We start from the raw sequence: 27,005 nt of genomic DNA on the forward strand, positions 1-27,005 counted from the left end.
CCAAATCATGTATGAAAATATTGACTAAAACCAGACCCCAGACAGACTCCTGTGGGACTGGCCACTTCATAAGGCCTTCCCACCGGACTGTGAACCATTGATAACTAGTCTTTGAGTATGATCATGCCAACCAGTTGTGCACCCACCTCGCAGTAGGCTTATCAAGGCTGTATTTCCTTGGTTTGCTTAGTCGTAGGTCATGCAAAACAGTAGCCCACTTAGGGATGTAAGAATTTAACTGGTTAACCGATCACCTGATGCGCGCTAGTTTCCGTTAAAGATTAAATTCTGCCTCGGGTCATGCCTGCCGACGCCGTTCCCGGGGCTTCTCCTTCCTGGCTGCTGCCTCATGCCCAGACTCTGCTGCTACCCAGCAACCCTTGTGTTCCCATGGGCTGCCGGAGCTGTGGCAAGGTCCCTTCAGGCTGTGGGCCAGATCCAGTGCAGCTGCCCTACTCCTGGGGTCCTGGCTGATGGCCCCATACCAGGGTCTCTGCTGCTATCGCACCTGGCGCTCTGCTGCTGCCCAGCATCCTGGGCCGTAACTCTGCACACAGTGTCCTGGGTGGCAGCAGAGCCTCAGACACGGGGCTGGCAGCCAGGACCCCAGGAGTAGAGCCAGCAGCTGGGAGCCTGCACGTATGCTGGGATGCCTTAGGTGCAGGGCCGGCGACAGCTGGGACCCTATGCGCACTGGGTTGCCCACTGGTGGCAGAGCCTCAGGTTTGGGGCCAGCAGCAGTTTCCTGGGCACAGGGGTACCCCTCCAGCATCCTTCTGTACTCCTAGGTCCCCAAGCAAACATGTAACCAACAGAATTTTGATCATTTACACGGTTACTGTTGTTATACATCAAGTTGAGCTATAGCACATCTACTGCTTCCCCCTATTCATAAGGTTTCTTACCCTGCCATTGAAGGCTATTGGATTGGTTTGCTCTTGACAACTCTATGCTGACTGTTCCTCTCACCTTATTATCTTCTGTGTGCTTACGAAGTTTAATGTTACGACCATTAACTTCCTGGGAACCAAAGCTAAACTAACTGGTCTATAATTCCTGGATTGCCTGTAGTCCTCTTTTTATAGCTAGGTTTTATATTCGCCCTTTGCCAGTGCTCTGGGAGCTTTCCTGTCCTCCACGCGTTCCCACAGATAATCACTAATGGCTCAGCAATTTCTTCAGCAAGTGTTCCCTGTAAGCTGTACACTTGCACAACCACTCAGGAGAGAATCCAGTGCCACCCAGCTGATTAGCAGAGCACCCCCAGCTCATTTGTGTTTCTCCTGTGGTGCACATTTATGCAAGCCTTGGTGCATATAACAAAATTTATTCTGCACTTAGATGGAAAAATCTGTACAGAGATGGAAAAGATTAGAGGGAACATTGCCTCTAACTTGCCTAAGTAGTTCTTAATGTGTTCTTTCCCTATTTTAGCCTTGGATCTTCCCCCATTTACATTGCTATTCACTGTGAGTTGTCTGAACACTGCTTATTTTTTGGTGAAAACTGAAACCAAAAAGGCATTTAATGCTTTGGCTTTTGCCGCGTTTTCTGTTATTGCTTTTTCCTCTTCATTGAGTAATGGCCCTACTTTGTCATTAGTCCTCCTCTTGCTTCTAATTCACTTGTAAAATGTTTTCTTGTTACCCTTTATATATCCAGCTTATTTTGTGCTGTGGCCTTTTAAATTTTATCCCTATGTGCTGGTGTTTTTTTTTAACTCATCCTGCATAATTTGACCTGGTTTCCGCTTGTTGTATGACTATATTTTGAGTTTCACGTTTCTGACAGTCTCCTAGGTAAGCCACGGTGGGCTCTTACCACACTTCCTATCATTCCGACTGGGATCAAGATAAAAGCGGGAGGCAGACCTGTTGAAAGTCACTCAGTAAGGCTAAATGGGTTGTAAACAAGAATGATGTCATGAAAAGTGCCTGTTATAGACCACCTAACCAGGAAGCAGAGGTGAACAACTAACCAAACCACCCAACGCACATTAGGTTGTGATGGGGGACTTAAGCCACTCAGACATTTGTTGGGAAGAAAATGTGGGAGGGACCACCAATTAGCCACTAAGTTCTTGGAATGCACCGGATACTTTTTATTACGAAGGGCGGAAGAAGCAATCAGGGAAGAGGCTGTTCTACATTTGATTGTTTCAAACAGGGAGGAGCTGGCTGAGACATTGAGGGCTGGATGAAAGTGATCAGGAAGCTGATAAGAGTTTTTGAGCAATGGTAGGAAGGACAACAGCAGGCTGATGGACTTCAAGGAGGCAAATTGGTACGTATGGTCCCATGGGAAGAAAGTGTAAGGGAAAAAAAAGTTCAGGACAGTTGGTCATTTTTCATTAAGGCCACAATTGCAAACTATCCCAATGCATAAGAAAGGTAGGAAGTACGATAAGAAATGGATAGACACATCGGTTTTTATTTTTTAAGAGGACCCTTTCCTAGATCCTCCTGGGAACCAACCGAAAGCTTCACAGATACTTTGATGAGAAATACAGAGAACTCTGGTTAAAATGCTCGTATTTAAAGAGGCGGAAAATGTACAATTAGAACATCGACATTTGCAATTGACAAATAAAAGGAATGCAGTACTTCTGGCTGCCACTGCGTGGCGCTAAAAGACAGGGTGATCCCGCTTAGCTCTCCTTCACCTCTCACATCTGAAGAAGTGGGCTGCGCCCACGAAAACTCATGATACCATCTACATGTTTTGTCAGTCTTTAAAGTGCTACCAGACTATGTGCTGTTTTTTAAGTTTCTCCTAGCCTACAACTTAGGGATGCTCATGATGGTTTATTGTTTCATAGTTGGGGGACACCAAGAAACCAGGCGTCTGTGCTGCAGAGGCCTATGGCAGACAGATGAGGCATAAATAATGGTGAGGAAGGATGATGGTTACAGGAACACTATTATAGCTCCCTCCCTCCAATTTGTGGCAGAAAGGAGGGGTGGTAACTTGCAGTTCAAGGCAGAGTGGGAGAAGTCTGAGCCCCAAATGGGGGGTGCATGGATCTCTCCAAAGAGGAACCAGGGATTCACAGCAAGATAAAGATGTGTTGACCACAACACGGCTAACTTAGACACTGCCCTTGGTGAGGACACTGAAGCACTACTTGCTCCGCCTGCACTGTGGAAACTGGGTGGGTTTATTACATTCATGGATTGAGGGATCCATCAGACACACACCACGAATAAGTCCATGTCAACCACTCACTCACTCCAACAACGAAAAGGGGAAACTTCACGTTCAATGCAGCAGGTGAAACCCTGCCATGCTGTTTAAATTCAGAACTTCTTGTGCCCATGCTGACCGCTTTGCTGGACCCCATCGACCAGGATGAGTCCTCTTGTGATGTGATGTGATGGGGCATCTGCCCAGCACTGGCCCTTAAAGGTGTTAAAACCCAGCCCAGGAGGAACGTTGGAACTGTGGAGACAGCAGCTGTATCTGATAGGAGCCAATTTAACTGAGGGCAGTATAAATACAAACTCCTGGAGGGGAAGACTCAGAGACCCTATTGCTCCAGCTGTGGAGTAGGAGAGACCTGGTTGCTAGGGAAGCTAGAGGCTTCTTGATTTAGAGCCTCACTGGGGAAAGTCAGGCAGAGCTGGGGAAACTCTGGTCAGGCAAGCTCCCAGACTGCAGGGAAGGCAACCAGGATACACAAAAGCAGCAGGTCCACAACCCCTTGCCAATGATGAGTGGCCATTTCAGACTGCAGTTTGCCCTGAGGCAGGGGCTAGATGAAGACTAGCAGTGAGTCACTGAGGCAAGGTGGGCATAGGGGGATTGAGAGTCCCCAGAGGGGGAGGACTCCAGAGTGTGGGGGCACTGTGGTAGGGCAGTACCCCAGTAGGAAGGCGTCACCATCTGAGAGAGCCATGGGCCCTGACATGGAGTGGTGGCGAATAACAGTAACAGCAGGTGAGACACCAGCCAGAAGGGGGCGCTCCAGCCCCAAAAATGCTAATTCCCTGAGTGACCAGCAGGAGGCGCCTTGGTGGTGAGGCCTGCCGTGTGACAGGGGCACGGTCACACCATAGCTGGGAGGCTCACCTTCTCCACAGTGGAACCTGGTTTCCCGTGTCTCCCCAGAGGAAAGCCTTGTGTATTTTCACCCGACACGTGCCACACAAGAAAGCCGTCTGGGCTCAGGCCTCTATGAGTCAGCCAATGGGGTGGAGGCCCCCGGCCATGCTGCAACACTGGGCGGGAGTGAGAACCAAAGCCCAAAGTAATAGGGGCGGGTGTTGGCTATTATGCCCTTTCCGTCAGGAGAGAGAACTGTGCAGCCGTCTGTACAGAGAGCAGAGTTTCTCTCGCAGCACGATAAAGGCGGGTCGTTCCTCGGCGTTGCCCTTCCAGCACTCCAGCATGATGCAGTAGATCTCCGGAGGGCATGTGCTTGGCCGGGGGAGGCGGTAGCCCATGCTGATTTGCTGGATGGTTTCTTGGTTCGTCATTCCTGTAAGAAAACCAAAGAGGCTCCAATGACCTTCTTGAGTCATTTTGGAATCTCTATTCACCATCCTGTCATGGAGTTTATCCCCCAAATGGCTCAGGGTGAGTGTGAGGGGTCTAGCCAGCCTGAGAGACGGCCCATATGGAATGGCTTCTCCTTCGCTGTTCAGTCCTTCAGCAAGTGCACCTCCCATGAGTAGCAACTATCTGGTTCAGGCCTGTGCCGTAGCTGCTCCATGCAATGGGCTGGCAGCAGTGGGGCCGACTGCCTCTCTGGGCCCCTGGGCGAGGCGGGGTGGAGGTGGGGGCTGCTCCGTGCCCCAGAAGGGGTGGGGCTTCAGGCATAAGGGGCGGGGGCTTGGGCTGGGCAGCCCTTAGTGCTGCTGGGAGAGTGCACGCCTCCCCCCAGGCAGCGCTCTGTGCTTCCCAGAGTGCACTGCATGGGGCTCCGGCAACGATGTAAAGGGCTGGAACATCAGTGAGGTGGGGAGCTAGAGGACAGCAGCCTTGAGTAAGGGGCGCACAGTGAGGGTGGCTCTGCACTGCAATGAAACCAACCAACCCACAGCACCGAGTCTCGGGGAGGGGGAGGCTTTGTCAGTGGGTTGAGGGCTCACAATAGTTGGACAGCTGTTAGGGCTCAGGTCAGTTCTATGAGTCTCTCCCCCACCTTTGCCAGGTTGCATAGTCTAGGCTCCAACCTGCGTGTCTACACTTAGCCCTGCAATGCGAGCCAGAATCAGTTTAACCTGGGCGCCAAGCGTCCTGGCCATGGGGGCTTTCTGTGTGTCAAAGCACCCTGAAGGACGTGCTCTGGAAGAGCGTGGCGCTGTATCCCTCGGAAGGCAGCCTCGCCGGACAAAGGGGAGAGGGAAGATGTGGGCGCCATACCTTCATATGGGGTCTGCCCGTAGGTGAAGACTTCATAGAGTAGGATCCCGTAGGACCAAACATCGGACTTCAGCGAGTAGGTGTGGTAGTTTGCTACTTCCGGGGCTGTCCACTTCACGGGGATTTTGGTGCTGCCACTGGTGGAATAAATATCGTCCTAAAAGGCAGCAGGAGATGGGCTATGAGCAGAAGGGAAATAACAAACACAATCCCTCCCTGTCAAAGGCATGGGAGCAGGAGAGGCCTAGACTGTTATCTCAAGTAACCTCAGCTGGTCCCTCATTTTAATTCCAACACAGATTTGGCAGAGCTCCAGGCAAGTTGTATCCTGCCACATGCACTGTAGCTGGAGACCTTGTTTGGAGACCTCGCTCTAGCGCAGGGGTGGGCAATCATTTTCACAGAGGGGCCACTTAATGAATTTTGGGATGTGGTCAGGGGCCGGCTCCACCCCCAGAAGGGGCGGAGCCTGGGACAGAAGAGGCGGGGCTAGGGACTAGCTTCCCTCTAGACTTGTCTGGAGCTGGAAGCTTTGAATTAAAAGCTCAGTCAAAGGGCTCGCAGATCCTGACCCTGCTGTTACCGCGTTGCCTGGCAGCCGTTTGGGGTTGCTGTTGCTATTTAAAGGGATCACAGCTCCTGCCCCTGCCAGGTTAGACCCATGAGCCATTTAAATAGGAGCCTGCTGCCTGAGCTGCCGCCTGGAAATTCAGCAGGACATACATTGAAAGTGGCCAGATGCAGTCTGCAGGCTGGATCAAAGTGTTAGGTGGGCTGGATCTAGCCCCAGGGCCACATCTTGCCCAGCCGTGGTCTAGTGGTAGCTCTGCACATTGTCAGCCTGGATTTCCTGGTGCTAGGTTCTCATCTTCAACTCAGGTCTGGACTGAGAGTGCAGGGAGGCGAATCAGTGTTTGGGAAGAGGTGGGGTTGACTGTTCTGTATTACCCAAAGGGAACCTCCCCAGCCGGTGAATCAGCTGTCTCTAGGTCTAACCAGCTGGTAGAACGGCATCACCTTGTAAAAGCCTCAAGGGTGGGGCTAGAGGTTCCAGCGTGAACTGGCCCTTTGGAAGTAGCCGTCCCTTGGAGACAGGAAACGTGGACATAAAAGGACCCATAGCTTCCAGCAGACCGACCTTGAGGAGCCTGGCGAGTCCAAAATCGGCGATTTTGCAGGTGAGGTTGTCTCCCACCAGTATGTTCCGAGCTGCCAAGTCCCTGTGGACGATGTGCTGTTCTTCAAGGTAGGTCATCCCATCGGCCACCTGGCAAGCAATGCTGATCAGGTGGAGTGTGCGCAGAGCCTTTCCTTCCAGACCTGTTAACCCAGCAAGCAAGGGACCAAAATCACTCTCTGGTTTAGGCTGATCCAGTAAAACCCTCACAAAAGCCTGTTGTGGACTCAGCACAGTCTCGTCGGGACAGAGACCTGCTAGGAACTGACGAAATAAACCCCCGTGGCATGACTGGGTGCAGCCTCCATTACGTGGCCCCCGTTTCTGCAAAGTACACGCTTAACTTGGAACTAAGGGGTCCCTGCCTATAGCGTTAAGCACGTGTTTCAGTGCTTGGCCGGCTCGGGCCCCTGTGAGCTCTGAACAGCGAGGAAGCTGGTCTTCAGAAGGAGTTCACGGTTAAGAGAATGCACCACGCAGCCTAACTCGCAACTGGGAATTGTGTTTCAGAGCCCATCCTACAAGGGACTGGCTGCAACTTGGTTAGAAAAGCCCTGCTGGCTCCGGAACCCAAAAGTAGATCACATTCATCAATGGAGGATGTTGCCGAGGAAAAAACAGGTCCCAGCTGGGAGACTTGGCTCCCTAACAACTATTTCCTGGGTGGAAGGAAAGTGAAAGAAAAGAACCAGAGACGTAAATTCCATAGGCATGTTCTTTGGGATGTTTCAGGCTGACTCATCAAGATGGCGGCCAGAGACTTGCCCTTTTCACAGTTTCACACGCCAATGCCCCAGGGATAAGTTTCGGTCTTTTGCTTCCAACAGAGGTGGTGACTGAGCAGACAGGAGAGGTGAAAACTCACTCTCCCAGTTCTTGCATGACACAGCCCCCTTTGGAGTCTCTGCACAACGGAGCAGCACTAACCGTTCAGCCATTTGCACAGTGCGAATGTCTCAGGGCATGTCTACACTACGGAGAAGATCGACCCGCTGGAGGTCGATCTTCTAGCGTTCGATTTAACAGGTCTAATGTAGACCCTCTAAATCGAACGCTGAGGGCAGCCCCAGCTGGCATCCAGAACATCTCCTTCTGTGAGGAGTAAGGGAAGGCAGCGGGAGCTCATGCTCCCATCAGCCTCCTGCAGTGTGGACACCGTGGCGACTCGGCTTAAGTTAAGCCGAATCCAGCTACGCATTTTGTGTAGCTGGAGTTGGGTACTTTAGGCTTCTCTGGCTGGTCAAGTATAGACCAGGCCTCAATTTGCCATGGCAACTCTGCTTAGGGCACCAAGCGATGCCAGGCATTCAAACCTGCGTGAGCTTTGAGGAAGCCTATACCTGGTGTACACACACAAACAGCTCCGCTTTCACTACCCTGGTATAGTTTGGGCAGTACCACCTCCATAAAGGAAGGGGAATAAACTGTACTGAAATAAGGCCGCATTTTAATGCGATAGTCCACACAAGGTACTGCCCTGGTATAAATAGCTCAGCAAAGCAATCACCCCAACCAAGCTAGTTATACCAGCACCAAACACTCTGTGTAGATGTTCAGATCCGCGTGCTCAGAACGACGGCTGCTTTTCTGCGATGAGGCCTGTTATAGGTGGTAGGGGCCAGGGCTTCTATAATAGGTTTAACATTTAAAATGGCGAATTGTCCCTGGTCGATTGATGGTGAATTGCACTGCATAGCAGGTCCCGGGGCCAAATTTGGCTTTCGCTTACCCTGGGGTAAGCATGGAACTGCTCCACTGAGTAACTGAGAGCAGAACTAAGTGGCCTGCCTCTTTTGACCTTAGGCTATGTCTATACTGCGCTGTTTTGCGCAAGAAATATGCAAATGAGGTGAAGCGTGGAATATCGCTGTGCCTCATTTGCATAATTAACGAGTGGCCACTTTTTGCGCAAGAGGCTTTTGTGCAAAAAGGAGCCTTCTACACAGCTCCTTTTTGTGCAAAAACCCCTCTTGCGCAAGAGTCGTTCTTCCTGAAAAAATGTGAAAGAATGGCTCTTGAGCAAGAGGGGGGTTTTTGCACAAAAAGGAGCCGGGTAGAAGGCTCCTTTTTGCGCAAAAGCCTCTTGTGCAAAAAGTGGCCACTCGTTAATTATTCAAATGAGGCACGGCGATATTCCATGCGTTACCTCATTTGCATATTTCTTGCGCAAAACAGCGCAGTATAGACATAGCCTTAGTGTGTGGTTGCTGTTTTCATTGAGGCCCCCCTGTTGGGCCTCCCCACCCATTTGAGGCGCTCTCAAGTGCTCCGAGACTCCAGTCCTGAAAGCGGCTACCACCCAAGTGTGGGGCGAGGCCTAGGCGCGGCCCCGCGGGGTGCTAAGCAACAAGGGCAGGGTGGTACTGACTGCTGAGGTAGCTCTGCAGGTTGCCTTTCCTCATGAGTTCCGTGACGATGTACAGGGGCTCGCCCACCGAGCAGACGGCATGGAGCTGGATCAGCCTCTCGTGCTTCAGCCGCTTCAGGTTCTGAATCTCTTTGGTGAAATCTTCCGCCTTCATGTCGGCTGTTGAGGAAACCGAGACATTTCCGGGGTGAGTAACTTTCTCGCTACGTTCATCCCTGCCATTCCTAGCCTGGCTTCTCCACGAGGCTGCTAAGGCTCACTTTCTGGGCTTTCCACCCTCACCCTTGGCTCTTGCACCCCATTCCCTCACTGCTCATTAACAAGAACGTGTACTGAGGTGGTCCTTGTTAGGGCTTAGGTGATACTTTTCAGGTAGCCGCTGACTGCAGCAGGGTCTTCCACCAGGGGTAAACCCGACCCCGGGGGTACACAGGGCTCTTCCAGGGTCTACATCAACTCATCGAGATATTTATTTAGTTTTACAGCAGGCTACATAAAAAGCCCTAGTGAAGTCAGTACAAAATAGAATTTCCTACAGACAACGCCTTGTTTACACTGCTCTGTATACTATACACCGAAACGCAAACAATATTTATGTTCCAGTTGATCGAATTGATAATTATGTGGTGAAAATGAGAAAGTCCACAATGTTTCAGGGACAGTGCGCTGTGAGACTTTTGTATTTCTATGTCTGATTTTTGTAAGCCGGTCGCCTTTATATGAGGGGAAACTTGGGGGGACGCAAGACAAATCAGATGCCTGAAAGGGGTACAAGAAGGTTGATACTCCCTATTCTACTCACCATGAGGCCTCCAGGCTGATGGGGGAGCCATTTTGTAAAGTCCTCCGCATGGGCGGTGGCTGAAGGGAGGGCTAAGGGAGGCAAATCCTAACCTTGCTCCCAGCCCCACCCCTTTGCCCAGACCCTGCCCCCATCACGGTGAGGTGGGGCAGCGAGTGGTCCGAACCTCCCCGGCAATGGAGCACCAGGGAGGGAGAATGGCGTGTGACCCCAGCCTCCCTAACCCCCGGAGAACAGGGAGGGCGGGCCCTCGGTGGCAGCAACACTCTGCCCCCAGAACGCCTACAGTAGGCATTCTGGGGGCGGAGTCTGGGTGGGGCCAGGCTGGTGGTTTAGAAAGGCAATGCCTCCCCCTGCCTAGTATACCCGCCTCCCATGGTTCTCTGCTTAGACCAGGCCGGATTTTGAATGGGTGTATGCAGACGTGTGAATGCTTTTGCACCCAGCTCCCTTGTAGGCAAGGAGCCTACTGAACTGGCTAAGCCAGGCAGGAAGTTCTATCTAGCGCTAATGGATTCACTCTGCTTGTTTACATGGGAGGTTGGGTAATCGAGGGGGCAGTGAATCAAAGAGACAAGATGGGGCGTGGTTAATGTTCCCTTCACGTCCACACACCTTGTTTGATGACTTTGATGGCAACCGGCACCATGTTCTTCCACAGTCCTTCCCACACCTCTCCGAAATATCCTTCCCCCAGCTTCCTCCCCAGGATGAATTCTGACCGGGGCCGTTCCCAGGAATCTCTCACTGGAGGTGCCTGTATTGAACAGATACAAAGAACATTTCATTTTAGGCCTGCGCCGTCCAGCTAGTCAGGTAGAGCCGGCTTTATGAACCAGGGCTGAGCAGGGCATTGGCTGAGAAAGCAACCCAAGTCAGCACGGTCCCTTGCCACCAGGCCAATCCCATACAGCACCTCTTCATTCTGATTCTCCTCCGGGGCTGACAGACTTTGCTGGGCCCTGGGCAATGTGCATGTGTGCGTGTGCGTGTGTGTGTGAGAGAGAGAGAGAGAGCTACACCTCCCCCAACCAGCCCTCAGCACTGCCCGGACTGCACTGCCTGGGGCTCCGTCAGTAATTTAAAGAGTCCAGAGCCCCAGGAATTCTAAACCACTGGGCCTTAAGGCACTCCTGTTCTTCTCAGGTCTGTGCGCACTTCTGACCTTCAGACGTGTCCCAGAATCCTTGGCAACAGCTGCTGCCTTTGGAAAGCCCTGGGCACGTTTGCGAGCCCCTGAGACCAGAACTTTGAGACTGCAGGAGTCTGCCACTATTTTCAGACCAGGAATACGAAACCTCAAGGGATCCTGAGGGCTCTGGACTCTCTCCGGAGGTAGTTGGGTCTCACAGGAAGTGTGAAGACAGAGGAGAGGCGGGAAAGGGTGGGAAGCAGCCGCTCCGATCACTGGGCGCTCCCATTCCACTGGCACCATTCATACTGGTTTGTATGTAAGAGGGTGCTTAATGACGGTCTAGGAAAATGGTCTCTGTCCCCCGCAAATTAAACTTCTCAGTAGAACTGGTTGAAACTTGGAATTTCTGCTCCATGGGAAATTCTTACTTTTCAAATGGGTTTTCACTCCAATTAGCATCAATGATCTTAAAAGCTAGCCTCCAATGTGGAGTGCTTCTTTGAGAAAGCCCTAGGCCATTCTGCTTGAGAAAATCAAAACCAAGTAAAAGCCCCAGAACAAGAGAGACTCCTTAATCTTATAATTAACACCGCAGAGCCTGAAAGCAAAGAGGCTGCTGGACAGAGAAGAGAGCAGCTATTTGAAAAGTGCACAACCTTTTCAGTGAATATAGTGTGAACCCTGAGCGCCTCAAACCATTAATATTGACACATTTCCGTGAAAGAAACACTGAACAAAACAGTTTTCATTTTCTGTTTGTTCAATATTTATTCACTGAAGCAATTTTTTTTGACAGCAGGAAACTGTTCCCCTCTGCCCCTTCCTCCCCCACCATTCTGGCCCCATTTCTCCCACTGGGGAATTTTTAGATTTCTGTTTAATTTTTGTTTTGGTGCAACAAAAAATTGAAAAAAATTCAGTCATCTGTCAGAATGCCTCTCTCCTAATGTCCGACATCTCCCCTAGCATATCCCTTCCTCCCCCCTCTCACAACCACAGAACAAGTTCCAAGACTAAAATAAAATAACAGAGTCTCTTGTGAGATGAAGAAGAAAGAAAATGGCTGAGGCCCACAACTCAGTGGTGAGTAGGGTTGCTAGATAGTTTAACCAAAAATACTGACCAACCCCTGCTCTCCTCCCAAAAAAACTCTGGAAAAAATTCTGTTGCGGGGGGAGGGAAAGGGAGAGACCAAAGTTGTTGGGCAAAATAAACAAAGAAATAAATCAGCATGGCCCTTTCAGTGCTTGCAGAGTCAGATAGGGATAGGACCAGCGGAGAGGTTGAGCACTAAGACCCAGGGAAGGCATTGCTTCCCCTTGGTCTTTAGGCTTTTTGCCGGCGGCCATTTTGTTTTCTTGATCAAGCCAGAATGCAGTTTCCCTGCGGAACCAGGTAAGCAGGGGATCCGGAGGTGGGGAGGGTGTCAGGAGGCCAGGGGCTGGGCCCAGTTGCCAAGTGTGTTGTAGGGTTGCCAGGTGTCTGGTATTTCCGCCTCCTGGCAGGGAAAAACCAGAAAATACCAGACATTTTAGGTGTCCGGTATTTTCTGATTTTTTTTACCAGACAGGAGGCAAAAATACTAGACTGTCCTGGTCAATACCGGACACCTGGCACCCCTAATGATGAGCACCAGGGTAAAGATGAGGGTAAGAGGGAAAGAAACTAGGAGGCATGAGTGATGCATACACAGACCTTAGGAATGCAGGGCTGTAACAAGGGGCACTGTACGACTTTCCAGTTTACTGTGTAAAAGGTGAGCAGCTCCTGCATGTTGGGGAAAGCTTGTCCCTTTTGGATGTACATCCCTCCGTCGGGCTCCTTGCAGATGCGGAAATGGCTGACTTTCGCATGGTTGCGGACTGCAAGGGAAAAGACCAATGAATCATTGAAAGGGAAGTTGAGTCGCCCAGGTGACCCTTGAGTATTGCTGGCTCTGGGCTCAGTTCTGCTCTGATTTACATCAGTGAAATAACAAACACTAACATCCAGCCAGCAGCAGGTTCCCAACCAATGGGAGTGCGGAGCTGGTGCTCGGGGCAGGGGCTGTGTGGGGAACCCTGTGTGCTCTCCTCCACCCCCCACACACCTAGGAGCCAGGCCTGCTGCTGGCTGCTTCTGGTGTGCAGCACAGTCTGCGGTGCCAGGACAGGCAGGTAGCTGCCTTAGCACCCTCGCTGCTCCGCTGCTCCCCTGCTTCCCCTGCAGCCACGAGACCCAGTGCCCGACATCCCATGACCCAGTCCTGGGTTGCGACCCACAGTTTGAAAATCACTGACCTAAAGGGTAAGACCTAGGGCCACCAAATTTGGTAAGTGGCTTCCTCTTATAATGTAAAGCAAGGTCAGGGGGTGGTTGGGCCAGGACAAGGGGATGTGCCTGGAATGGGATTGCGTTTCATAAAACCAGACAGAGAAGAGACAGAATCAGCAGGCAAGTGAGAGGGGCTGGCTGGGGACTGGCCCAGCCCTGAGCCTCCCACCCTCCAGGTGCCTTTTAGGGAGGGTGAAGAGGGGGCAGCCCCCCCAATTCATACAGGAACATTGCCGGCTGTTCCCCTTTGTCAGGGAGAAAGGGGAAAATGCCCCGTTTGCTGCATTCCTTACTCTGGCTGGGGAGCACAGGGGACAGACGAATCTGGACCTGCCTCAGCCGGGGGACATGCTCCCCACTGGAGCTGCAGTGACCATGGAGAGGTGCTTCTCACCTGGCCCCATGCTGCTGCGGTGAGAGAGGGCTGGGTTAGTCCTCTCTCCCCCAGGGCAGCCTGCGTCCTGACCCCCTCACCTCTTGCCCCACCCAGAGCACTTGAGTCAAATGATGCCTGGAGTTAAGGACCCGAGTAAATCTTCTAGTGGTCCATCAATACTAACATATGGCAGGGATTTGATACCAGGAAGCTCTTTCTCTAGCAGACAAAGGCCCAACGAGACCCAATGGTTGGAAGCTAGAGCTAGACAAATTCAGACAGGAGAGGTACATTTTTAGCAATTAGTGGTTGGAGTAATTTACCCAGGGACACGGCGCCTTCACCAGTCGCTCAAAGTCTTTAAATCAAGGCTGAATACCACTGTGGCGGACAGGCCAGTGTGCAAACAGCAGCTGGGAGCATGACGCAGGAATTTCTGGGTGAGGCCCTTCACCTTGTGACGTGCCAAAGGTCAGGCCGAGCAATTAAAATGGGCTTCTCGGGCCATAAAACCGACTAATTTGCATCCCTATCAGGCCCTGATAGTGTCAAGTGTGGATTTTTAGTTTAATAGTCCACAGGAAAATAAGGGCTACAAAGCTGCCTTTAAATGGCTGAAAATTGCTTATGGCTTTCCTGCTCTGGAATGAGAGCAATGTACTTTCCTTTCCCACAGTGGCTCGGTGATCAATATTTGCACAGAGGGCGCTCAATGGCCTTGCCATGCATCTGAACAGGAGGCTGTGAAAAGCTTTAACCACATTCCCCCGCTCTCTGCTGCACAGTGGTGACCCGAGCTCCTCACGCCGCAGGTTCCTTCGCCCCAGGGCTTCTCCCACGCACATGTGGCACATGTTCATGTCTTTCCTTTCCCTGCTTTTACCCGGGAGCCCAGCACAGCCCAGGGAAGGGCTGTGGAGAGAGACAGGAATGTAAAACTGACCTTGCCAAGAAGCGCTTTGAGGCGGCTCTCAATTGTGCCCGGGTTGATTTGGCCCCTGGCCAACCCCAGGGTGGAGGCAGGTGACAAGGTGCCTTACAACCATCTGACTTCCCTTCCCCCCCAGATGTGCCTCCCCTGCTTCTGGGCAGCTTTGAGCCCCACTGGCGATGAGAGGGCAGAAAGGAGTCAACAAGAGAGGCCGCGCAGCAGGGCCGGACACCACCAAGAGCTCGGGATTACCTGACAGAGAATACTCCCCCCGGTTACTCTCGCTGTCCCGAATGAGGAAGGAGCCGTGCTGATTGGGAGGCGAGAGTAGGAGATACTGGGCCTCGTTGCGACTGACTCCGCTGAAGTACCAGCTGCAAGACAAACAAAGGACCGATCAGAGCCACAGAGCCTCCCGGACAGACCCTCACAGCCCGCTGGCTCCTGGAGGCATGGAGACGAAATGTTTCCAAGTAAGGCCCAATAACGCACCGAAATGGGCAGTGCACTTTGGAGAAGTCTAGCCCCAGGGTGGGGAACCTAAGGCCTGGGGGCCTGATGTGGATCCAGCCCCTGAGATTCAGGGCTCCTCCCAGCTTTAGGGAGCCCATGCTGGCTCTCCAGTCCCCTCCTTGACACCAGCCTGTGGGGATGGAGCACACAGACTCTAATAACCTGGCCCCCCCCAGGTGCAGGTGTGCGAGGGGAACGTGAGAAGTGTCTTTCTCCTCAGCTGGAGGCCATGTCCGTGCGGGTTTGTTTTGGGTGTTGTTGCTTTTCACTTGTGGGCAGCCCCCGACTGATTTTTTTCGGTGTGTCAGTGACCCCTGATCCAAAAAATGTTCCCCACCCTGGTTTAACCATTTCTTGCACCAGGGGGCAAACCCACTGCTGGGGTCCGTCGGCAGCACTGCACTGACCTCCACAGAGCTATGCAGATTGACACCAGCTGAGGAGTGGACCCCAAGGACCCCAAAGGGACTTTGGGGGCTACTCTGTTTTATGCAGAAGGAGGCGGGATACAGAAGCAACGGGCACCATCTGCGCCACCTCCTAAGCTAGATGAGAAAAGACTCGTGGGGTGAGCAGAGCGCACAGAAGAGAAATGGGGAAACCTGGATGTGCTGTTAATGTGCAGGCCGAGGCCTATTTTTCCATGCGCCAGGCAGGGAATGGGAGAATTGCAGGGAATGGAGTCCCCCTGTTTGTGAAGAGGGGAAAGTGACTCTCTCTCATGCGCAGGCAGGTTTAATTTGCACATTTCTCATGTCCTTGGGGGTTGCGGAGGCTCTGTGATGTGGCGTTGCTTAGGAATGGCGTTCAGCGGGTTCTATGTATGCGTACCTGTGTTTGCTCACGTGAGCACGGCCGTGGGGCGAGGTGCGGCGTCCAACCAACCATCCTCTTTGTTTGGAAAAGCACTTTTCATCTGTAACCCAGCCCTTGTTAGCCCAGTAGACACCCGGACACGGGATGCACGTGTGCAGGGCATGCACCCCAGTATTTGAGTAGCTGCCCTTGGAGGTGGCTTTCACCTCAGTAAGCTCTAATTCAGATGTGTAGCCCACACGCTTGCTGGGTGTAGCACTGTCCCATCTAAGGACACCGAGGCCACTTACAGAGAGACTCATGAGTCTGCTCTACAGCCTCTTCTACCAGGCAACTGGCTTCTAGCTCATGCAGTAGTGGCACCAGAGACCCCAGGTTCGATTCTGCCTTTCGGTGTTACAGCTGCGCATGTAAAAATAAGCTGCACAGTTTACTAGCTTATGGAGACGTGTTACTCAGGACTGAATGAACTGCCCTTTGATGTAAATAGGATGAAGTTTAATAAGGACAAATGCAAAGTACACCACTTAGGGAGGAGCAATCAGTTTCACACATAGGGTACGTCTAAACTACATGGCTCTGTCGACGGAGCCGTGTAGATTGGTTTGTTTGGCAAAGGGAAATGAAGCCACAATTTAAATAATCGCGGCTTCATTTAAATTTAAATGGCTGCCCCGCTCTGCCGATCAGCTGTTTGTCGGCAGATCGGGGCAGTCTGGACACTCCCCTGCTGACATGAAAGCCCTTTATCGACCTCCCCGGTAAACCTCATCCTACGAGGCATAACGGGGAGGTCGATAAAGGGCTTTCAGGTCAGCACGGTAGCGTCCAGACTAGCACGCTGAGCCGACAAACAGCTGATCAGCTGTTTGTCGGCTCAGCGTAGCAGCCATTTAAATTTAAATGATGCCGCGATTATTTTAATCGCGGCTTCATGTCCCTTTGCTGATCAGCCTAATCTACATGGCTCCATCGATGGAGCCATGTAGTTTAGACACACCCATACAGAATGGGAAGCAACTATCTAGGAAGGATACTGCAGAAGAGATTTATGGGTCATTGTGGGCCTCAAGCTAAATATGAGTCAATAGTGTGATACTTTAACAAAAATATGATTCTGGGAGGCAATAACAGACGTGTGGTGAGCAAGACACGAGAAGTCATTCTTCCGCTCCACTCTGCACTGATTAGGCCTCAGTTGGAGTATTGTGTCCCGTTCCGGGCACCGCATTTCAAGAAAGATGTGGAAAAAACTGGAAAAGGTCCAGAGAAGAGCAACAAAAATGATTAAAGGTATAGAACATGCGCTATGAGGGAAGACTGAAAGAATCGGGCTTGTTTCACTTCGAAAAGAGAAGACTGAGAAGGGATACGATAGCAGTTTTCAAGTATCTAAAAGGATACAAGGAGGAGAAAGGAAAATTGTGCTCTCGGGCTTCAGATGACAGGACAGGAAGCAATGGGCTTACATTGCAGCAAGGGAGGTTTAGGTTGGACATTAGGAAAAACTACCTCAGTGTCAGGGTGGTGAAACACTGGAATAAATTGCCTAGGGAGGTTGTGGCATCTCCATCTCTGGAGATATTGAAGAGCAGGTTAGACAGACATCTATCAGGGATAGTCCTGATGGTGCTTGGTCCTGCCGTGAGGGCAGGGGACTGGACTTGATGATCTCTTGAGGTCCCTTCCAGTGCTAGTGTTGTATGATTCTATGATTCTATGTACTTTCTGTGCCTTAGTTTAGAATGTCGCTCCTTGGACAAACCACCATCAGACACCCGGGTCCTTTTCTAACGTCGCCCACACGACTTCCCCTTGGACATTAGCCACGTTACAAAGGGAGATGGGCATTCATGCCTTGCTCTCTGCAGCATCTGTGTGCTTTCTCACGCATGTGGCAAAAAGGGAGCAGAAACCCCAGTTCCGGGTGCCACAGCTAAGGGTTGGCCAGAAACTGCTTCTGTCCCTCAGTGGCAGGGCTGGGCAGATCAGGATGCCAGTTCTAGGGATGTGAAAGGTTAACCCCATGGGGGCTGGAGTAGCTTCCTGCCCGCTGGGGGGAGGGTACTGCTTCAGCCCCATGAAAGGCCTGCTGCACATGGCTAGCAGCAGGGAGGCCTCCCAGCCCATCCCGCCCTTTTTAATCAGTTAATTGGTTAAATATAATATTGAACTGGTTAACCAATAGAATGGGACGTTCCCTCCCTAGCCAGATCACCCTATGCTGCGCCCACGCCCCTGCCCAGCTGCGCCGGCACGGCAGAGAAGCTGGTTGCTGGGTTCCAGCCCATGGGACCTGCGCTGAGCACTTGCGGTGTTTGTGCAGCTGCCGAAGGAGCCGCTGACCAGCTGCTGCCCAGTTCAGAGAGGGCAGCACCCCGCAAACAAGGGCCCGCTCTGGGGTCACCGTGAACCTTTGGGCCCAGCGGCTGTGGATGGATTCGCTCGGGTTCACCTGGGCCTTTCGTTATCGGCTGCCACCGCACGGCAGCTTTGAACTGTTTCCCTCACACGTTGTGATTGGAGGGGAGTAAAGGAGAGCCGGGGACTTTGCCCCAGATGGGAGCCGCGCTTTAGATTCTGTCTGATTACAAGCACTTGACGCTACTAAGGGCACCAGCCTGGGGGATCTTTATGCAGCCGTCAAGGACGCAGGAAAGACTAGAAGAGCATCTAAACTAGGGCCCGGATTTGCCCTTCACCTCCAGAACACCCCGGGTCTGATACAGATTGGAAAGGGAGCTGCTGGTCTTTCTTCCCTGCCTTCGCGATCTCTCCTGTGCTTGGCCCTATTGCCGTCAGTCTCTGAGCAAAGGAGGCCTCGGGTTGGACTAGCTCTAGGCAGCTCAGGCAAAGCGTGTGATTGGAGACAGGGCCTTTAAGGGCTGAGCTACCAGGCGCAGTCTGGGCAGGGCGCTGGGAAGCTCTTTGTACGAGACACAGCCCATCGCAACTGGCCCTGGAATAAATCAATGTTGCAGGCTCTCCAGGCAGCACCCAAGGGCTGTTTTGCACAGTCCCTGCCCTGAGCCAGCCTTGTCTCCAGTCAGGATTATTCCACCGTAACACTGGGGAGGGGAGAGGGGGGGACTAAAATGTCCATGCACAAATGCCCAAGCGGCCATGCCGTGTGCGTAAGGCTGCAGGGGACGAGGGGCCCTATTATATGCGTGTCTCACCACTCTTCTAATTATTATATCACTTCTTTGTAGTAACGTAGGACCTAGGATGTCTAATTGTGAAGCAGTCCCCCCCCCCCTTGTGCTACCAGCTGGAACACCCCAGAAAGAGACAGTCCCTGTGCGTTTCCCCTCTCATTTTCTCTATACGTGTGCAGAATAAATTTTGTTCTGTGCACCAAGGCATGTGCGGACGTGCACCACCCATAGAAACACATGCTGCCAGCTGCTTCCAGCTGCAGGAGCTCTGCTAATCAGCTGGGTGGCATTTGATTTCTCCTGGGTGGTCGCCCAAGCACTCAGCTTAGAGGGAACACTGAGCCCTGCCCCTAAAAGCTGACAATATAGGGACTCCCCTAAACCGCACTGTTCCTAAGAAACTCCCACTCAGGAATTCTCATGGATGCAAATAGGATCCCAGCTCTGTCCTCCCCCTCCATTCCCTCTAGGCCTATAATTTGTGCATATCCCTTTTTAAAACCATTAGGACAGTGGTCACCAACCAGTAGATTGGGATCTACTGGTAGATCTTTGAGCCTCTGAAAGGTGATCCTGACAGGTTTGGCCAAGAGGCTATCAAGGGCTGGCATGTCAGCTGCTCCTCCCTCCACTGCTGTGCATCTCCTGCCCTTTGCTTTGGAGCTGTCCCCTCAGGAGCCTCCTGCTTGCTGTGCAGGACGGGGAGGGAGATGAGAGGTGCTGATGTCAAGGTGCCCCCTCTCCCACCCAATAGCCTATCTCCACAGAACAGAGAAGGGACACAATAGGACTTGGAACAGAGTTTTCTGGATGCTTTTGGGAGTGGTGCAGGGCCAGGACAAGGGTGAACCTCCCTTAGCTCCACTGCACCACCACCCAGGAGCCACCGGAGTTGAACAGTGCCTAGCTGGAGCCAACATCCTGAACTCCTACCCCAGTCATGATCCCCCTCCTGCCCCCCAAGTCCCTGTCTTAGCCCCGAGCACCTCTATCCAAATATCCTCCCAGAGCCTGCACCTAGAACTCCCTCTGGCACCCCAACTGCCTGTCCCAGGCTTAGCTCAGAGTCCCTCTCACACACCAGAACCGGCTAAGCAGTTTGAACGGGTCTGTCCGGGTCCCCACAAATTCCCACCCCAGGAGAGGCTCCCAAGGCTGCTGGGTGAATAGCGCCCCGGAAACTGCATTTGCCAGTGACTGGATCCGCCCAACAGCTTCACAGACTTGGCAGTGGCCACAGCGAGTCGGTCCGGTTCTTGTTTGTCTCGTGCTTGTTTGTTCTTGTTGGGAGAGGCAGACAGGTCAGGCCTGTCCTGGGGGCGGGGACCGGTGTCATTGCCCAGCAGGGAGCTGGAAAGGGAGGATTTGCTTCCCACACAAGCTCTCCCGGGGTGTGTCTGTGGCAGGCGCTGACTGTCGCTCCCTGCAACACGCTCGCTCGCAGTAAACTCGCCGAGGAAATCGGCTTCCTCCCAGCGCAGTAGCCTAGCCCCTCCCCCATCTCTTCACCTGGTGTGAAAATTCTAGGGGGCCCTTCCACTTCCTTTGCCGGGGCAAGATTCAAGCACCCATGGAGCTGAACAATTAAATCCCAGGATGCGGCCAACTGGTACCATCAACACCCTGGCCTGCATTGGGAGCAGAATCAGAAGTGCATAGGAAGGCGTATGGTGCATGCAGGCGTCTGCAGCCCTGCCAGAGGTTACCCCTTCGGGAAAGGTTTCCCGTGCCCGCCCACAGGCCATAAGCTCGCCCTCAGTATTCTAGCCCAGTGTTTCTCAACCAGTGGGACAAGTACCCTTAGGGGGACTCGAGAGAAGTCTGGGGGGTATGTCAAGACAACTGAAATTTGGAGAAAATTGAATTTTTGTTTTAAGTTTTACAGCATTTTATTATTTTTGTATTTTTTACACCCAGAAATTTCATTGCCCTCCTAGCGACGATGAAGTTGTTTCAACAAATGTGTTGCAATGGTAGAAAAAAATTGTGTCTGAAAACTGTAGGTACGGAGGGTACTTATAATTTTTGTAAAGGGGTATTTTATAAAAAAAAAAAAAAAAAAAAAAAAAAAAGGTTGAGAAACACTGTTCTAGCCAGCTTGGGGAATCCTGGCCACATACTAGCTGGGAAAAAACCCAATGTACAGTTGCCCTTACAACCAGATTTGTGTGTCCATTCCACAGTGACGCCTCTTGGAAAAGCCTCTTTAACATTTATTTTCCAACGTAGCAGGCGACGTGGGCTAAAAGCTACGGTGTCCATCTGCCCAATTCCTGACTCCACCACTTGGGCTAGCCACTTCCCTTCAGTTTCCCCTCCTGCAATTTGTATTTTGTGTTTATTTAGCCCAGGTCTACACTAAAGAGGAAGGTCGAATCAAGATACACAACTCCAGCGACGTTAATCTCGATTCGATTTTCTTTACTGTCCCCACAGCGGGAGGCCAATAGAAGCAAATGCTCCCATTGGCTTCCCTTACTTCTCACAGGAGTAGAATACTGGCCAACTATGAGAATGCCCTCTGAGTTCAATTTAGTGGGTCTTGACTAGACGTGCTAAATCAAACTCTGGAAGATCGATTGCGGCAGCGGCAAGCGAAGAGAACCCCTTAGCTTGCAAACTCCAGAGAGGGGCTATGTCATGCCGTTTTGCAGGTGCACACCCTAGCATAAGGGAGCCAGGCTGATCACACGTTAGGGTGGCAAGCCACAAAACACTTCATTGCTGCAATTTCTGAAAATAAAATGACTGTGGCTGCAAAGAACCTTTGGCCTTGTCCTTGACTGGTATCTCGGCCTCCGCTCAGCCATCAAGCATGCATCCCGGGATAAGTCGGGGCAGGTGATGGGTGCAAACAATTGCAGGTGTGTTTGAGAATACCTGGAAATACAGGCGGGAGTTCCAAAAACATGGTCAGTGTCATCCCAGCGCCTCTGCCACAGAGGTGCCAGTGCGTTTTGCCTTTGGATTGCAGCGAGCTTGGCTCCTGCGTCTGAAATTTCCACTCTCCCTGCCAGCCTGTGGGTGCGGGCAGGTGACTCAAGGAGATGGGTTTCTTTGCGCCTGCAGAACTGCACTCGTGATACTGGGCCGTAACGAAACCAGAAGCCGCTTTTCAGAAATCAGGACCCTGATGCGAACGGCAACGCCCCATTCATTTCTGTCTGCCACGCAGATGCTTGCCGGCATAGTCTGCAGCCATCGTAGCAAACGATTAAAGGAAGGGGCTAGGAACTGGGGAGGCATGAAAGTGAGGAATGCATTGCATCAGAGGAGTCACGAATACATCACAGGCTCCTGATCAATTTCCTCCTTGTGACTTTCACGCCTCTCCAGCAATTATTCTAACTCAGCTACTCTCTTCATTGGGCCCATGATGAATTTGTCAGTGAAGGTTTGACTGGACCTTCCTTCTACTGTCCTGCTGCATTGCCAATGGTAATAGCTAAGTTGGACTGCAGATGTGTGCTCTACACACACACCCGCACCAAACTGTGTCCCTCCTGATCTAACTGGGGGTTTGATGCCACTAGCAAGAAAAGCAAGAAAAGGTGTGAGACACAGGTGTCCTGGTAAGAGACTGACCCAGCACTATTCAGTGTTAGGACTACACACATGTCATGCCTCCGGCATGTGACAGCCATCAGTGTGTTGATGGCTATTGGTACAACACCCACCCTGCCGTTGGCACTGGGGTTTGGATGGAGAGCTGGGCGATTTTGTTTCTTTTTTGGCAAATACTAAAATCAGCGACCAATGCAGTTTTGGGATGACCAACCCTTTCAGCTTGAATCTGGCAAACAGTTTTGGCCAAATTAAAAAAAAAATAGGGAAAAGTTTTTCAAAAACAGCAAAGCAGTTTATTTGGAAATTTTCGCTCCCTTCGACCTGCACAATTTTTTTTTCGTTTTTATGGATCTCTGGCCCCGAAATCCATTTTTTTGTTCAGTTTAGCCCTCAAACTTCTCTCTCAGTGTGATCAAGTCACAGTAGGACATCAGTGCTGGAAAATGGCTATTCTGGTGCCAGGTCCACTGCATCTCATGGGGAAATAGGATGGAAGCCCATTTATTTCCTAACGCAACATGCTTTCCCGCTGAGAACTGACTGTGGTGTGTGCCAGTCGGTGTTGGCGCATGTGGATGGAGATTCCGCCTGTCACCCACATTCTGCCCCGTCTAGTCCATAATCAGGGTGAGAATCGAGAGTGCAGAGGTCAGTGGAATAGGCTAAAAAGGACCGGAGGAGAAACCTGAATTGAAACGTGAGTAGGAGTTTTCACGAGCTTGCTTCCAGCAGGCGTGTAACAGGCTAATGACACCCTCTGACTCATGGGCCTGCTCCGGGGAGAGCGGAAGTGTCCCAGGCGTGCTTCACACAGCATGTTGGAACTGGATTGTTCGGCGTGGGGAAAGAAACCCCGCCTCCTCGCACGGCAAATTCTCTCCGCCGAGCAGAGAGGGGTTAATGGTCTAAAATGAAAATCATCAAAGGGAGGAGGGGGCGTCGCAGGAGTAGATTGCTGTGGTTGGCGCTTGAGTGGCTGAAGGTGCATCCCATTATGCCAGTGCCTGAGCGGGAGAACTCCACTGACCCGTGATTGTGCTGAACCAGGGGGTTTGTCTGGTAGGGATCAGGGGGTGCAGCCCAGCAGCTGAGCTCTGCAAAGCTTGCGACAGCTGACTCCGTAGCCTCAGCCCCCCAGCCTCCCCCTGGCCTGGGAGAGGAGGACGAGCAGCAGTTTGGGGGCCTGATGCAGCACAAAGCTTTGTCTGAACACAGACGCGGCGCTGCTTCCATCCAGCCTCTGGGACCCTGCTAGTGTGAACGGCAGCTACACCGCTGGAAAGGCGATGCACACGGGGACAGTGCATTCTCAACAGGGAGGAGGTGGGGGATCAACGCTCCCTGGGGATCAACGTGTCCACATTGAAATTATCCCTGTACAATTGTTTCCGTTCAAAAACTCACTGGCTAACCCACACAGCTGCCCCAGGAGGGGACCGGTGTGTTACAGGCCTTTGGTAGCCACAAGCCAGGTTACTGGAGCACCTAGGAGCCCCCGGCTTGGAGCAGGCTCGCGTTGTGCTAGGGGCTGTACAAAAAGCAGCCGTCTCTCTGCCCTGGCCCGGAACTGTGCCTTGTGCAATAACCGAGCTCTGACCTGGGCCCTGACTGCTGATGATACCAAAGCAAAGTACAAATACAAGAGAGACAAGAGACGCAACCAAGCCAGCTGATTGGGGGCAGCCTGAACGCAGGCCCAGCTGTTGTTCTTTGCCCCTGCCGGTGAGGAAAGCTCTCGGTGCCTAGTTTGTGCGGGGCCTTAGCTCACTCTATAGCACTGGTGCTTGAGAGCTAGTTTGAAGGAGATCCCCCTCCCTTTGCGCTTCATGTCCAAAAGTCCATCCCCACCCCCACCCCAGAAAAGGTCTGGGATGCAGATACTTACGGCTGGTGGGAGGTTTCCTCGCTGATCTTCACTATGTAACTGGCAGGGATGTAGCCCAGGGCTGGTTCCCCCGAAAGCCTCTTGGCTAAGACGTAGTCCCCCTCTTCTTTGAGGACACAGACTTTGTCTCCCCGGCTGACGCTCAGCTCCTCGGCACTCCTGGCTCGGAAATCGTACAGGGCACTGAAGAGAGAGGCGCTGGGGGAGTCAGGCACCGGCTCTAGGTCTGGCCGCAGGGCCACAGGATCCGGGTCAAAATACCCCAGCGAGGAGCTGTCAGCAGAAACAGGGTTTGGCCAGAGTTTGTTCCAGAAGGAGGTGAAGAAGCTGAAGCGCTTCCGGACGAGCTGTTCCATCCCTGCCCCAAAGGAAGCTGCCTCCACGCCTGGGGTGGCTAGGCCACAGAATTTCTCCCCGCCACAGCAGGGGCTTGCAGGCCCATGGCGTTAGTCCGGAGCCCTGCACATCCTCCGCTCGACTCAGTGCTCCAGGGCGTGGGATGCCAGCTCCGTGCTGGAACTCGCGCCTGGGCTGTCTTCAGCGGAGCACTTCCTAGTCCTCAAAGTGAAACTAGCTTATCAGGTGTAACTCGTTGCTGCCTGGAGCCAGAGCCTCTGACCCGCACACACATCTGGCCTGACAACCACAGCTGGAGTTTGCTGCATTACTCCACTCTGTTTACACATGAAGCAGCAAGGACGCCTTTTGAACTAGAAATTAGCCCAAATTATGTTCTGCTATGTCCAGGTTACTGGCAAGCAGAAATCTCTGGGATCTAGAGAGGATTCGTACATGCAAGTGGCACCTCTCAGTTAAATAATCTGTATTTTGTGCAGGATCTTACACAAAAATAATCTCCCCATATGTGCTAGAGTTAAAAAAAAATTCTAGAGACTAGGGTTGCCAGATGGTTTAACCAAAAATACCGAATACCCCCCGCCTCCCCCAAAAAAAACCCACCAGGGAAAAAATTCTGTTGAGAAAAAAAAAGGGGGAGAGTCTAAAGTTGTTGAGAAAAAAAAAAAAGGACCCGAGAGTTATTAAGCAAAAAAAATTATTATTTTTTTAAAACCCAGTATGCTTTTTAGACTTTTTGGCCCTAACAGGCTACTGGTGGCTACCCACCATCCTGTCTTCCTGCTCCAGGCTAGACAGCTCCCCTGCGGAACCAGGTAAGCACCCGGGATTTTCACCTCCTGGCCGGGAAAAAATCAGAAAATACCGGACATTTTAGATGTCTGGCATTTTCTGAATTTTTTTACTGGACAGGAGGCGAAAATCCCAGACTTTCCGGGTCAATACCGGACACCTGGCAACCCTACTAGACGCAGCCAGTGAGAGAATGGAAGAGGAGGAGGTTTTCAGCTCACACAGGTGTGTATTTTTGCCTCATAATTTTTTAAATTTTTTTTTGCCACTTACAGCCCTCCTCCTCGGCGGGGATCTGGCATCTGGTCCTTCCTCGAAGTCCTGCCTTGAAGCCCCTCCGTTGCAACTGCCTTGCTCTTAAAACAACAACAATCCTGGAGCTCCTTTGTGGACATGAGCTGTATAAAGCAGGCCATGAAATAAAAGGGAGACTTTTATTGCATGTCTTGTCTGGAATTTACTGTTTACGTGGCCTCAGGTTTGCTATGCAGGGTGACCCACAGTCCTGTTTTGAAAGGGACGGTCTCGTCCTTAAGCCCCTCTGGTTCCTGCCGGTGTCCCTGCTTTTAAAAAATGGGTTCATTGTCCTGTATTTTCTGCCTCCTTCCTTCCCCCAGTTTTGGTGGATCCTACTGCTGGCTGGCTTCTTGCTCACCAGTCACCCGCCCGCCCACCCACCAGCGGGGAGTGTGTGTGTGTGTGTGTGTGTGTGTCCCCAGTGGCTGAGGAAGGGGGTGAGTGTGCAAGGCTGGTGGTTAAGCACAGCTGTAGTGTGCAGGGACAGCTGCACCCCCTGCTGGCCCATCAGTGCAGTCCCTGCTGCATGCCCACTGTCTGCTAGCAGGCTTCCTCCCACCCCACCCCACCCCGTTTCCAGCCACTGGTGGCTGGTTACCTGTCACCTCTGCTGCCCACCCATTGGCCCTTTCCCTGCTTCCCCTCTCACTGTCCTCTCCCTCCTGTGCCCCTTCACCCTCCACCCCTGCTGCTCCTCCATACCCCTCCCAGCAGGGTGCCCTGCTCCCAGCGCTGTGCAGAGACCCAGCCCCTGGTCGGATCATTCCGCTCACCCACAGCCTGGCTGGCTGGCTCCTTCCTTCCCCTGCTGCTGATGGCCAGGCTGGCTCCTGGCAATGCTCAAGTCCTGTGGCCCGGGGCCCTGCATGTACCACAGCCCCACCCAGCACTGGCCAGGGGAAACTTCTCCCCTCAGCGAGGTTCTGCATGGGGGGGAGGGGGAAGCAGGAACAACGACTATTTCCAGCCTGTTTGTGCCCTGACCCTGCAGGTCTCCAGGCAGAGGGATGGGACTGATCAATATTAGGAGACGTCAATTGCACCGCGCACACACAAAGCAACGGAAAAGATTTCCATTGAGAGCTGAAATTCACTGGCTGGTAATGTAAGAAAAACACTGCTTGAGAACATAGAGTTTGCTTGAAAGATATTTA

At 52.2% G+C, this 27,005-nt stretch overlaps 1 protein-coding gene across 2 annotated transcripts; it reads right to left on the reverse strand.

The window, feature by feature from the left end:
- Positions 1–2,407: 2,407 nt before the first annotated feature.
- Positions 2,408–26,506, reverse strand: SRMS (src-related kinase lacking C-terminal regulatory tyrosine and N-terminal myristylation sites). Of its 2 annotated transcripts, XM_075901032.2 has the most exons (9): positions 25,828–26,506; positions 24,406–24,678; positions 14,719–14,840; positions 12,542–12,708; positions 10,327–10,468; positions 8,910–9,068; positions 6,503–6,684; positions 5,365–5,521; positions 2,408–4,477 (listed from the first exon to the last, which is right to left on the reverse strand). In XM_075901032.2, the coding sequence occupies exons 1-9, from the start codon at positions 25,968–25,970 to the stop codon at positions 4,284–4,286; spliced, it is 1,539 nt and encodes a 512-aa protein (XP_075757147.2). In that variant the 5' UTR covers positions 25,971–26,506; the 3' UTR covers positions 2,408–4,283. The 2 variants fall into 2 exon arrangements, with proteins under 2 accessions (XP_075757147.2, XP_006132549.1); XM_006132487.5 differs by lacking the exon at positions 25,828–26,506 and having other exon boundaries at positions 24,406–25,808.
- Positions 26,507–27,005: the final 499 nt, after the last annotated feature.

The sequence above is a fragment of the Pelodiscus sinensis genome, chromosome 17, assembly GCF_052426305.1.
Source record: "Pelodiscus sinensis isolate ZL-2025 chromosome 17, ASM5242630v1, whole genome shotgun sequence".
In the NCBI taxonomy this organism is placed as follows: Eukaryota; Metazoa; Chordata; order Testudines; family Trionychidae; genus Pelodiscus; species Pelodiscus sinensis.

What these genes read in the sequence shown, in the direction of transcription:
- SRMS (XM_075901032.2), bottom strand. Translation starts at nt 25,970, where the DNA reads ATGGCCTGCTTTATACAGCTCATGTCCACAAAGGAGCTCCAGGATTGT. An exon ending in TACAGCCCTGCATTCCTAAG is followed by an intron (nt 10,469 to 12,541) that starts GTCTGTGTATGC and finishes TGTTCAATACAG; the next exon opens with GCACCTCCAGTGAGAGATTC. An exon ending in GACTCGCCAGGCTCCTCAAG is followed by an intron (nt 5,522 to 6,502) that starts GTCGGTCTGCTG and finishes GCTGCCTTTTAG; the next exon opens with GACGATATTTATTCCACCAG.